At 49.6% G+C, this 13,658-nt stretch overlaps 1 protein-coding gene and 2 long non-coding RNA genes across 4 annotated transcripts in view; 2 read left to right on the forward strand and 1 right to left on the reverse strand.

Moving 5' to 3' along the window:
• The window catches only part of cstf1 (cleavage stimulation factor, 3' pre-RNA, subunit 1), an 18,300-nt gene extending 7,698 nt beyond the window's left edge, over positions 1-10,602 (forward strand). Inside the window, exons 5-7 of one of the 2 annotated variants that reach the window (XM_071364784.1) lie at positions 1,548-1,729; positions 7,466-7,674; positions 9,939-10,601. In XM_071364784.1, the coding sequence (XP_071220885.1) occupies positions 1,548-1,729; positions 7,466-7,674; positions 9,939-10,198 (651 nt within the window). In that variant the 3' untranslated portion in view covers positions 10,199-10,601. Of the gene's footprint in view, positions 1-1,547; positions 1,730-7,465; positions 7,675-9,938 lie in introns of both variants that reach the window. The other variant, XM_071364791.1, reaches the window with a different exon arrangement.
• An 858-nt stretch (positions 10,603-11,460) lies between these two features.
• LOC139552770 (uncharacterized) lies at positions 11,461-12,124 on the reverse strand. The gene is made up of 3 exons (XR_011670508.1): positions 12,013-12,124; positions 11,860-11,912; positions 11,461-11,599 (listed from the first exon to the last, which is right to left on the reverse strand). It is a non-coding gene; the product is annotated as an uncharacterized lncRNA (long non-coding RNA).
• LOC139552769 (uncharacterized) lies at positions 11,598-13,490 on the forward strand. Its single transcript, XR_011670487.1, has 2 exons — positions 11,598-13,164; positions 13,215-13,490. It is a non-coding gene; the product is annotated as an uncharacterized lncRNA (long non-coding RNA).
• Positions 13,491-13,658: the final 168 nt, after the last annotated feature.

Raw genomic sequence — 13,658 nt, forward strand, 5'->3', positions numbered from 1 at the left:
AACAGGCGTGCTGGGCTGGCGGGGAAAACCCGTGGTATCATCATACTACTTGGTGAGAATTGGCCTTGTATCACATAGTTAGTAAAATGTTGGTATTGTGACAACGCTGCTCTGAAAATAATAATATAATTGTCACCTTATTGAGCCCAGCCGTTAGCAACCCTGGATTAGATATACTAACAGTAGTGTGTGTCTCTGTGTCTGCTCCCCACAGGAAGTCTAACAGTAGTGTGTGTCTCTGTGTCTGCTCCCCACAGGAAGTCTAACAGTAGTGTGTGTCTCTGTGTCTGCTCCCCACAGGAAGTCTAACAGTAGTGTGTGTCTCTGTGTCTGCTCCCCACAGGAAGTCTAACAGTAGTGTGTGTCTCTGTGTCTGCTCCCCACAGGAAGTCTAACAGTAGTGTGTGTCTCTGTGTCTGCTCCCCACAGGAAGTCTAACAGTAGTGTGTGTCTCTGTGTCTGCTCCCCACAGGAAGTCTAACAGTAGTGTGTGTCTCTGTGTCTGCTCCCCACAGGAAGTCTAACAGTAGTGTGTGTCTCTGTGTCTGCTCCCCACAGGAAGTCTAACAGTAGTGTGTGTCTCTGTGTCTGCTCCCCACAGGAAGTCTAACAGTAGTGTGTGTCTCTGTGTCTGCTCCCCACAGGAAGTCTAACAGTAGTGTGTGTCTCTGTGTCTGCTCCCCACAGGAAGTCTAACAGTAGTGTGTGTCTCTGTGTCTGCTCCCCACAGGAAGTCTAACAGTAGTGTGTGTCTCTGTGTCTGCTCCCCACAGGAAGTCTAACAGTAGTGTGTGTCTCTGTGTCTGCTCCCCACAGGAAGTCTAACAGTAGTGTGTGTCTCTGTGTCTGCTCCCCACAGGAAGTCTAACAGTAGTGTGTGTCTCTGTGTCTGCTCCCCACAGGAAGTCTAACAGTAGTGTGTGTCTCTGTGTCTGCTCCCCACAGGAAGTCTAACAGTAGTGTGTGTCTCTGTGTCTGCTCCCCACAGGAAGTCTAACAGTAGTGTGTGTCTCTGTGTCTGCTCCCCACAGGAAGTCTAACAGTAGTGTGTGTCTCTGTGTCTGCTCCCCACAGGAAGTCTAACAGTAGTGTGTGTCTCTGTGTCTGCTCCCCACAGGAAGTCTAACAGTAGTGTGTGTCTCTGTGTCTGCTCCCCACAGGAAGTCTAACAGTAGTGTGTGTCTCTGTGTCTGCTCCCCACAGGAAGTCTAACAGTAGTGTGTGTCTCTGTGTCTGCTCCCCACAGGAAGTCTAACAGTAGTGTGTGTCTCTGTGTCTGCTCCCCACAGGAAGTCTAACAGTAGTGTGTGTCTCTGTGTCTGCTCCCCACAGGAAGTCTAACAGTAGTGTGTGTCTCTGTGTCTGCTCCCCACAGGAAGTCTAACAGTAGTGTGTGTCTCTGTGTCTGCTCCCCACAGGAAGTCTAACAGTAGTGTGTGTCTCTGTGTCTGCTCCCCACAGGAAGTCTAACAGTAGTGTGTGTCTCTGTGTCTGCTCCCCACAGGAAGTCTAACAGTAGTGTGTGTCTCTGTGTCTGCTCCCCACAGGAAGCGGAGATGCTGCGGGCCATCTCCTTCCACCCGTCAGGAGACTTCCTTTTGGTGGGGACGCAACACCCGACCCTCCGCCTCTACGACGTTAACACCTTCCAATGCTTCGTCTCCTGCAACCCTCTAGACCAGCATACTGACACCATCAGTGGAGTCAACTACAACCCTAATGCTAACAGGTAACCCTGAGCTCTTACCCTCTAGACCAGGTATTCCCATACTGGGGTGCAATGCCGTCGGGGGTACGCCAAATAAAAATGGGATTCACATTTAAAAAATATATAATAATAATTAATTCACATGTTCAAACAGTCCCTTGATATTTTCCAACAGGGCTGTACATTTTGAGTACATTTGGGTGAGGTTTTTCTCTCGCCTGAGTAGCCTCGTTTCACTGCCAAAAATACAATTAAACCATCTAGTGTTCAGCGAAATAACAGCACAATGTCAAACACAGGAAGCCTAGTCAAATAATTAACATCCAATCACATTAACTGTTACTCTTTCGCGGGAAACCTTCACTCTTGCTTAGACATTTAGAACATGACAATTTGAAAAATAAGCCACGTTAGTTTTTTGAGCGAGAATATCGACGACTTTTGAGTAGTACGACGTGTATAAAAGCAACAGATACCATGAATAAGAAGGGGCTAGAAGCGTGTTATATGGTGAGCTACCGAGTGGCTAGGACAGGCAAGCCCCATACTATTGTGGGGGACTTAATTCTTCCTGCTGCGGCGGACATGGCTGGGACAATGCTGGGGGAAAAGGCCAAAAAACTATACAGACAATGCCTTCATCAAACAACACTGTTTCACGACGCATCAGTGACCTGGCAGGAGATATTTTGAAACAATTACTGCTTCGCATACAAGCCAGTGATTTATATGCGTTACAGCTGGATGAGTCAACAGACGTGGCGGGCCTGGCACAGCTCCCGGTATATGTCCGTTACGTTTATGGGGGATCAATTAAGGAAGACATCCTCTTCTGCAAACCACTGCAAACCATGACAACAGGAGAGAATATTTATAAAGTCCTGGACAGCTTTGTGACATCAAATGGACTTTGGTGGACAAGATGTGTTGGTATCTGTACTGATGGCGCAAAAGCCATGACAGGGAGACATAGTGGAGTGGTAACGCGCGTGCAAGCAGTTGCTCCCGACACATTTTTACATTTTACATTTTAGTCATTTAGCAGACGCTCTTATCCAGAGCGACTTACAGTAGAGTGCATACATTTAATAACATTTTTTTTATTTTTTATTTTTTTATTTTTTTTATACATACTGAGACAAGGATATCCCTACCGGCCAAACCCTCCCTACCGGCCAAACCCTCCCTAACCCGGACGACGCTATGCCAATTGTGCGTCGCCCCACGGATCTCCCGGTTGCGGCCGGCTGCGACAGAGCCTGGGCGCGAACCCAGCCCAGCCTGGGCGCGAACCCAGGGACTCTGGTGGCGCAGCTAGCACTGCGATGCAGTGCCCTAGACCACTGCGCCACCCGGGAGATCATACCACTTGCAGTGTACACCACTTGGGTACACTGCAGCATCCACCGAGAGGCTCTTGCTGCCAAGGGAATGCCTGACATCTTGAAAGACGTTTTGGACACTACAGTGAAAACGGTTAACTTTGTTAAAGCAAGGCCCCTGAACTCTCGTGTATTTTCTGCACTATACAATGATATGGGCAGCGACCATGTAACGCTTTTACAACATACAGGAGTGCGCTGCTTATCAAGGGGCAAAGTATTGACACATTTTTAATTGAGAGACGAGCTAAAAGTTTTCTTTACTGACCATCATTTCCACTTGTCTGACCGCTTGCAGGATGACGAGTCTCTCACACGACTGGCCTATCTGGGTGATATTTTTTCTCCCCTGAATGAACTGAATCTAGGATTACAGGGACTCTCCACAACTATATTCCGTGTGCGGGACAAAATTGAGACTATGATTAAGAAGATGGAGCTCTTCTGTCTGCATTAACTTCTTATGGCTGCAGGGGCAGTATTGAGTAGCTTGGATGAAAGGTGCACAGAGGTGCCCATAGTAAACGGCCTGCTCCTTAGTCCCAGTTGCTAATATATGCATATTATTATTCATATTGGATAGAAAACACTCTGAAGTTTCTAAAACTGTTTGAATTATGTCTGAGTATAACAGAACTCATATGGCAGGCAAAAACCTGAGAAGTTCCACTTCCTGTTTGAATTTTTTCTGAGGTGGCAGATTTTCAACCAAGCTCTCAATGAAAATACAGCGAGATATGGATGAGTTTTCACTTCCTACGGCTTCCACTAGATGTCAACAGTCAACAGAACTTTGTCTGATGACTCTAATGTGAAGGGGGGCCGAAGGAGACAGGAATGAGTAATCACGTCCATGAGCTGATTACACATTCACCATGCGCCTTCACATGAGGAGGACCTCCGTTTTCCACCGCTCTTCTGAAGTCAATCTAATTCTCCGGTTGGAACGTTATATTATGTTAATTCTTGTCAATAGGGGGGCGCTGTTTTCACTTAGGAAAAAATCGTGCCCAAATTAAACGGCCTCGTACTCTGTTCTAGATCATACAATATGCATATTATTATTACTATTGGATAGAAAACACTGTTACACACAATTACACAGGTACTTTCCCGAAACGGATGACACACACAACTGGATTCGTTATCCCTTTCATGCCCTGCCTCCAGTCCACTTACCGATATCTGAACAAGAGATTCTAATCGAAATTGCAACAAGTGGTTCTGTGAAAAATGAATTTAATCAGAAGCTACTGCCAGATTTCTGGATTGGTCTGCGCTCAGAGTATCCTGCCTTGGCAAATCATGCTGTTAAGACACTGTTGAATGTTTGAAGGGGTACGGGACTATATAGTTTTAGAGGGGGTACAGTACGGGACTATGAAAGGTTTGGGGACCACTGGTCTAGAGCAGACGGATGACTCCCTCGTTCCTGTCCGTTTGATAACGGACCATTCTAAACATTTAACATGTTAGCGAAGACCAGATTAAACTGAGAATCGTCTGAATAGTGAACATATGATCACTTGATGAGAGAACAGCCTGAGGAACAGAGAGCCTTTCTAGTGACTTTCTCAAATCATCAATACCCTCATGGTCATCATTCAGCTCATGGTTCAGGCTAGGCCCCTTAGTTCCAGTGAAGGGATATCTTAAAGTTACAGCATACAATGACATTCTAGATGATTCTGTGCTTCCAACTTTGTGGCAACAGTTTGGGGAAGGTCCTTTCCTGTTTCAGCATGACAATGCCCCCGTGCACAAAGCGAGGTCCATACAGAAATGGTTTGTCGATCGGTGTGGAAGAACTTTTATAATTAGGAAAAAACGTTATCCTTTTTATCCCTAATTTGGTGATATCAATCAAGTTTATTTTATATAGCCCTTCGTACATCAGCTGATATATCAAAGTGCTGTACAGAAACCCAGCCTAAAAACCCAAACAGCAAGCAATGCAGGTGTAGAAGCACGGTGGCTGGGAAAAACTCCCTAGAAAGGCCAGAACCTAGGAAGAAACCTAGAGAGGAAGCTATGAGGGGTGGCCAGTCCTCTTCTGGCTGTGCCGGGTGGAGATTTTAACAGAACATGGCCAAGATGTTCAAACGTTCATAGATGACCAGCAGGGTCAAATAATATTAATCACAGTTAACAGGTCAGGGTTCCATAGCCACAGGCAGAACAGTTGAAACTGGAGCAGCAGCACGGCCAGGTGGACTAGGGACAATAAGGAGTCATCATGCTAGGTAGTCCTGAGGCATGGTCCTAGGGCTCAGGTCCTCCGAGAGAGAGAAAGAAAGAGCATACTTAAATTCACACAGGACACCGGATAAGACAGGAGAAATACTCCAGATATAACAGACTGACCCTCGCCCCTTGACACAAACTGCTGCAGCATAAATACTGGAGGCTGAGACAGGAGGGGCCAGTCTGTAGTGACGCCTCAACACTGCGATGCAGTGCCATAGACCGCTGCGCCACTCGGGAGGCCGTGGTGTGGAAGAACTTGAGTGGCCTGCTGCTCAGAGCCCTGACCTCAACTCCTTCGAACACCTTTGTGATGAATTGGAATGCTGACTGCGAGCCAGGCCTAATCGCCCAACATCACTAATGCTCTTGTAGCTGAATGGAACCAATGTTCCATCATCCTAGTGGAAAGCCTTCCCAGAAGAGTGGAGGCTGTTGTAGCAGCAAAGAGGGGACCAACTCCATATTAATGACTTCCCAGAGGAGTGGAGGCTGTTGTAGCAGCAAAGAGGGGACCAACTCCATATTAATGACTTCCCAGAGGAGTGGAGGCTGTTATAGCAGCAAAGAGGGGACCAACTCCATATTAATGACTTCCCAGAAGAGTGGAGGCTGTTATAGCAGCAAAGAGGGGACCAACTCCATATTAATGACTTCCCTGAAGAGTGGAGGCTGTTATGCAGCAAAGGGGGGGACCAACTCCATTTTAATGACTTCCCAGAAGAGTGGAGGCTGTTATAGCAGCAAAGGGGGGGACCAACTCCATGTTAATGACTTCCCTGACCAGTGTTGGCTGTTATAACAGCAATGGGGGGGACCAACTCCATGTTAATGACTTCCCTGACCAGTGTTGGCTGTTATAACAGCAATGGGGGGGTCCAACTCCATATTAATGGCCATGATTTTGTAATGAGATGTTTGATGAACAGGTGTCCACATCCTGTTGGTCATGTAGTGTATCTTGTGATTTCTAAGACATTGTAAGGTTTGTATCATTCACAACTAAAGTTACCATGTACGTCTAAATCTAGTATATAGATCATCACTTTTCCGCTCAACATAGACACTTCATATGTGCACTCGCCCCGGGAATGGGGGAAAATATCCTTTATTTTATTCAGCTACGTTTAATTTTCTCATTCTATAAAATAAAATAATGGCAATGACTTATAAACATATCTTGTCTGCTAAATGAACAAGCCTACAGACTATAGCATGGAGCATAGCCAGATAACATAGTAGGCCAACTCATATTCTGTTCTTCTGAAATACATTTTCTTCATATAGTGTTTCTTTAGACCTAAAATAAATGAGTTTATTGTGATGGTGTTTAATCAGGTGATTTATTATCCTTTTAAATGTAGATGATCCAAACGTGCATCAGCTTGAATGGAGGCCTGGAGAAAATCAACATGTTTATGTCAATTACCGTGAAACCGGCAGTCTTTTGCTTGACAATAATCAGCTGACAGAATATCATGACTGCCACAGCCCTGGCCAGACGCACCGGTTTGTGTCAAAAACGGCAATGCTGCCACCCGTAGGTCCCCAACCGTGACCTTAACCCTGACCTTAACCCTCACCGTGTCAACAGGTGGGTTCACTAGACTGGCTCAGTCCCTGACCCCTGACCTTAACCCTGACCCATGACCCTGACCTTAACCCTGACCTTAACCCTCACCGTGTCAACAGGTGGGTTCACTAGACTGGCTCAGTCCCTGACCCCTGACCTTAACCCTGACCTTAACCTTGACCTTAACCCTGACCTTAACCCTGACCTTAACCCTCACCGTGTCAACAGGTGGGTTCACTAGACTGGCTCAGTCCCCAACCATGACCTTAACCCTGACCTTAACCCTGACCGCTCAGTCCCCAACCATGACCTTAACCCTGACCTTAACCCTGACCGTGTCAACAGGTGGGCTCACTAGACTGGCTCAGACCCCAACCATGACCCCAACCCTGACCTTAACCCTGACCCATGACCCTGACCTTAACCCTGACCTTAACCTTGACCTTAACCTTGACCTTAACCCTGACCTTAACCCTGACCTTAACCCTCACGTGGGTTCACTAGACTGGCTCAGACCCCAACCATGACCTTAACCCTCTGCTCATTCTGTGTCTCCAGCTACGTGACGTGCAGTAAGGACGGCAGTATCAAGCTGTGGGACGGCGTGTCTAACCGCTGTGTGATGACGTTTGATAAGGCTCATGATGGGGCAGAGGTCTGCTCCGCTGTCTTCTCGAAGAACTCCAAGTACGTCCTCTCCACCGGGAAAGACTCTGTCGCCAAACTGTGGGAGATCTCCACCGGGCGCCCCCTGGTCAAATACACAGGTAACCCCTTACCCTAACCCCTTACCACAGACACTAGCCTTGACCCCCCCCCCCCCCCCCCCAGAGACACTAGCCTTGACCCCCCCCCCCCCCCCCCCCAGAGACACTAGCCTTGACCCCCCCCCCCCCAGAGACACTAGCCTTGACCCCCCCCCAGAGACACTAGCCATGATCCCCCCCAGAGACACTAGCCTTGACCCCCCTCAGACACTAGAGTTAAACCCTTACCTATTTCCCCCTAAGATGAGTGTGTTATTGAGGAATAGACAAAGAGAGAGGAGGTCTGAGATGGTGTTGGTTGAGTTAGGACAAAGAGAGGAGGTGGTGCTGGTTGAGTTAGGACAAAGAGAGGAGGTGGTGCTGGTTGAGTTAGGACAAAGAGAGGAGGTGGTGCTGGTTGAGTTAGGACAAAGAGAGGTGGTGGTGCTGGTTGAGTTAGGACAAAGAGAGGAGGTGGTGCTGGTTGAGTTAGGACAAAGAGAGGAGGTGGTGCTGGTTGAGTTAGGACAAAGAGAGGAGGTGGTGCTGGTTGAGTTAGGACAAAGAGAGGAGGTGGTGCTGGTTGAGTTAGGACAAAGAGAGGAGGTGGTGCTGGTTGAGTTAGGACAAAGAGAGGAGGTGGTGCTGGTTGAGTTAGGACAAAGAGAGGAGGTGGTGCTGGTTGAGTTAGGACAAAGAGAGGTGGTGGTGCTGGTTGAGTTAGGACAAAGAGAGGAGGTGGTGCTGGTTGAGTTAGGACAAAGAGAGGTGGTGGTGCTGGTTGAGTTAGGACAAAGAGAGGAGGTGGTGCTGGTTGAGTTAGGACAAAGAGAGGTGGTGGTGCTGGTTGAGTTAGGACAAAGAGAGGAGGTGGTGCTGGTTGAGTTAGGACAAAGGGAGGAGGTGGTGCTGGTTGAGTTAGGACAAAGAGGGGAGGTGGTACTGGTTGAGTTAGGACAAAGAGGGGAGGTGGTGCTGGTTGAGTTAGGACAAAGAGGGGAGGTGGTCCTGGTTGAGTTAGGACAAAGAGGGGAGGTGGTGCTGGTTGAGTTAGGACAAAGAGAGGAGGTGGTGCTGGTTGAGTTAGGACAAAGAGAGGAGGTGGTGCTGGTTGAGTTAGGACAAAGAGAGGGGGTGGTGCTGGTTGAGTTAGGACAAAGAGAGGGGGTGGTGCTGGTTGAGTTAGGACAAAGAGAGGGGGTGGTGCTGGTTGAGTTAGGACAAAGAGAGGAGGTGGTGCTGGTTGAGTTAGGACAAAGAGAGGAGGTGGTGCTGGTTGAGTTAGGACAAAGAGAGGAGGTGGTGCTGGTTGAGTTAGGACAAAGAGAGGAGGTGGTGCTGGTTGAGTTAGGACAAAGAGAGGAGGTGGTGCTGGTTGAGTTAGGACAAAGAGGGGAGGTGGTGCTGGTTGAGTTAGGACAAAGAGGGGAGGTGGTGCTGGTTGAGTTAGGACAAAGAGAGGAGGTGGTGCTGGTTGAGTTAGGACAAAGAGGGGAGGTGGTGCTGGTTGAGTTAGGACAAAGAGGGGAGGTGGTGCTGGTTGAGTTAGGACAAAGAGGGGAGGTGGTGCTGGTTGAGTTAGGACAAAGAGGGGAGGTGGTGCTGGTTGAGTTAGGACAAAGAGAGGAGGTGGTGCTGGTTGAGTTAGGACAAAGAGAGGAGGTGGTGCTGGTTGAGTTAGGACAAAGAGAGGAGGTGGTGCTGGTTGAGTTAGGACAAAGAGAGAGGAGGTCTGGGATGGTGCTGGTTGAGTTAGGACAAAGAGAGGAGGTGGTGCTGGTTGAGTTAGGACAAAGAGAGGAGGTGGTGTTGGTTGAGTTAGGACAAAGAGAGGAGGTGGTGCTGGTTGAGTTAGGACAAAGAGAGGAGGTGGTGTTGGTTGAGTTAGGACAAAGAGAGGAGGTGGTGCTGGTTGAGTTAGGACAAAGAGAGGGGGTGGTGCTGGTTGAGTTAGGACAAAGAGAGGAGGTGGTGCTGGTTGAGTTAGGACAAAGAGAGGAGGTGGTGCTGGTTGAGTTAGGACAAAGAGAGGAGGTGGTGCTGGTTGAGTTAGGACAAAGAGAGGAGGTGGTGCTGGTTGAGTTAGGACAAAGAGAGGAGGTGGTGCTGGTTGAGTTAGGACAGAGAGAGGAGGTGGTGCTGGTTGAGTTAGGACAAAGAGAGGAGGTGGTGTTGGTTGAGTTAGGACAAAGAGAGGAGGTGGTGCTGGTTGAGTTACGACAAAGAGAGGAGGTGGAATCTGATGTGGAATCATTGTTGCCCATAACGTGTCTTCCTCCCGTCAGGTGCTGGTCTGAGTGGTCGTCAGATGCATCGTACTCAGGGTGTGTTCAACCACACAGAGGACTATGTTCTGCTGCCTGATGAGAGAACCATCTCTCTATGCTGCTGGGACTCCCGATCTGCAGAGAGGAAGAACCTTCTGTCCCTGGGTCACAACAACATCGTCCGCTGTATCGTCCACTCCCCCACCAACCCAGGGTTCATGACCTGTAGTGATGACTTCAGGGCCCGCTTCTGGTACAGACGTACTACCACCGACTGAGACTCCTCTGTTGTACCACCGACCTCTAACCCTTCTGTTCCACCGACCTCTAACCCTTCTGTTCCACCGACCTCTCTGTTGTACCACCGACCTCTCTGTTGTACCACCGACCTCTAACCCCTCTGTTCCACCGACCTCTAACCCTTCTGTTCCACCGACCCCTCTGTTGTACCGCCGACCCCTCTGTTGTACCTTCGACCTCTCTGTTGTACCTTCGACCCCTCTGTTGTACCTTCGACCCCTCTGTTGTACCTTCGACCTCTCTGTTGTACCTTCGACCCCTCTGTTGTACCTTCGACCCCTCTGTTGTACCTTCGACCCCTCTGTTGTACCGCCGACCCCTCTGTTGTACCGCCGACCCCTCTGTTGTACCGCCGACCCCTCTGTTGTACCTTCGACCCCTCTGTTGTACCTTCGACCCCTCTGTTGTACCTTCGACCCCTCTGTTGTACCTTCGACCCCTCTGTTGTACCTTCGACCCCTCTGTTGTACCTTCGACCCCTCTGTTGTACCTTCGACCCCTCTGTTGTACCTTCGACCCCTCTGTTGTACCTTCGACCCCTCTGTTGTACCTTCGACCCCTCTGTTGTACCTTCGACCCCTCTGTTGTACCTTCGACCCCTCTGTTGTACCTTCGACCTCTCTGTTGTACCTTCGACCTCTCTGTTGTACCTTCGACCCCTCTGTTGTACCTTCGACCCCTCTGTTGTACCTTCGACCTCTCTGTTGTACCTTCGACCCCTCTGTTGTACCTTCGACCTCTCTGTTGTACCTTCGACCCCTCTGTTGTACCTTCGACCCCTCTGTTGTACCTTCGACCCCTCTGTTGTACCTTCGACCCCTCTGTTGTACCTTCGACCCCTCTGTTGTAACTTCGACCCCTCTGTTGTACCTTCGACCCCTCTGTTGTACCTTCGACCCCTCTGTTGTACCTTCGACCCCTCTGTTGTACCTTCGACCTCTCTGTTGTACCTTCGACCCCTCTGTTGTAACTTCGACCCCTCTGTTGTACCTTCGACCTCTCTGTTGTACCTTCGACCCCTCTGTTGTACCGCCGACCTCTCTGTTGTACCTTCGACCCCTCTGTTGTACCTTCGACCCCCTACTGTTGTACCTTCGACCCCTCTGTTGTACCTTCGACCCCTCTGTTGTACCTTCGACCCCTCTGTTGTACCTTCGACCCCTCTGTTGTACCTTCGACCTCTCTGTTGTACCTTCGACCTCTCTGTTGTACCTTCGACCTCTCTGTTGTACCTTCGACCCCTCTGTTGTACCTTCGACCTCTCTGTTGTACCTTCGACCCCTCTGTTGTACCTTCGACCCCTCTGTTGTACCTTCGACCCCTCTGTTGTACCTTCGACCCCTCTGTTGTACCTTCGACCTCTCTGTTGTACCTTCGACCTCTCTGTTGTACCTTCGACCTCTCTGTTGTACCTTCGACCTCTCTGTTGTACCTTCGACCCCTCTGTTGTACCTTCGACCCCTCTGTTGTACCTTCGACCCCTCTGTTGTACCTTCGACCCCTCTGTTGTACCTTCGACCCCTCTGTTGTACCTTCGACCCCTCTGTTGTACCTTCGACCCCTCTGTTGTACCTTCGACCTCTCTGTTGTACCTTCGACCTCTCTGTTGTACCTTCGACCCCTCTGTTGTACCGCCGACCCCTCTGTTGTACCGCCGACCCCTCTGTTGTACCGCCGACCCCTCTGTTGTACCTTCGACCCCTCTGTTGTACCTTCGACCTCTCTGTTGTACCTTCGACCTCTCTGTTGTACCTTCGACCCCTCTGTTGTACCGCCGACCCCTCTGAGGCACCACCGACCTCTAACCCCTCTGAGGTACCAACACACTACCACAGAGCCCAAACAAATCCCTGAGCACTGGGGAAACCCCCATTGACGAGGACTCCGCAGCCAATCGGCTCCTTACCTGACACTGGACAGCATCCGGGTCCTGCAGCCAATCAGCTCCTTACCTGACACTGGACAGCATCCGGGTCCTGCAGCCAATCAGCTCCTTACCTGACACTGGACAGCATCCGGGTCCTGCAGCCAATCAGCTCCTTACCTGACACTGGACAGCATCCGGGTCCTGCAGCCAATCAGCTCCTTACCTGACACTGGACAGCATCCGGGTCCTGCAGCCAATCAGCTCCTTACCTGACACTGGACAGCATCCGGGTCCTGCAGCCAATCAGCTCCTTACCTGACACTGGACAGCATCCGGGTCCTGCAGCCAATCAGCTCCTTACCTGACACTGGACAGCATCCGGGTCCTGCAGCCAATCAGCTCCTTACCTGACACTGGACAGCATCAGGGTCCCGCAGCCAATCAGCTCCTTACCCGACACTGGACAGCATCCGGGTCCTGCAGCCAATCAGCTCCTTACATGACACTGGACAGCATCAGGGTCCTGCAGCCTCAGACAACAAACCATGTCTGAGTTGACGACCCTGGCTCCATCTTGGACTGGATTTCAGTGGCGCTGGTGGAGTCTTTCAGGTGGCTCTGTAATGGCTTGTCTGCAGTACCCTGGTTAGACACCAGGTGGCTCTGTAATGGCTTGTCTGCAGTACCCTGGTTAGACACCAGGTGGCTCTGTAATGGCTTGTCTGCAGTGCCCTGGTTAGACACCAGGTGGCTCTGTAATGGCTTGTCCTCACTGCAGTACCCTGGTTAGACACCAGGTGGCTCTGTAATGGCTTGTCTGCAGTGCCCTGGTTAGACACCAGGTGGCTCTGTAATGGCTTGTCTGCAGTACCCTGGTTAGACACCAGGTGGCTCTGTAATGGCTTGTTTGCAGTACCCTGGTTAGACACCAGGTGGCTCTGTAATGGCTTGTCCTCACTGCAGTACCCTGGTTAGACACCAGGTGGCTCTGTAATGGCTTGTCTGCAGTACCCTGGTTAGACACCAGGTGGCTCTGTAATGGCTTGTCCTCACTGCAGTACCCTGGTTAGACACCAGGTGGCTCTGTAATGGTTTGTCCTCACTGCAGTACCCTGGTTAGACACCAGGTGGCCGTGTTTGACCGGGGAGTTTCTGTCTGGTTTCCCCATGGTAGGTAGCCATGTTGGTAGAGAAGCTGATTGGCTGGCTGATTAAACGAGCAGCGTTGTTGGGAATAGTAACAATGCTTCTGGATATATTGAAGATCGTCAGCAACATGCTCATTAATACGTTTCTTTTGATAAAACAACTTCGTAGTTGAGTTTGTGGTTTTCCACTTTTTTTCCCTTTTCTTTTGTTTGTCTTTCTGATGTTACACATTTTTATTAAAACATTGAAGAAAATAAGTTTTCCTGTCAGTTCTTTGACTTGAAATTAGTCTTGAAAATCTTAGACTTAAATGTTTTAGTATAAAGTTAAACCTTGTTCTATAGTATAGAAATAAGCAACGTTGTTCAATAGCACGCCTGGTAATTATTTTCCATGGAGGGCCACATTAGAATATATTTTTG

This window comes from Salvelinus alpinus, chromosome 2 (genome assembly GCF_045679555.1).
Source record: "Salvelinus alpinus chromosome 2, SLU_Salpinus.1, whole genome shotgun sequence".
Lineage (NCBI taxonomy): Eukaryota > Metazoa > Chordata > Actinopteri > Salmoniformes > Salmonidae > Salvelinus > Salvelinus alpinus.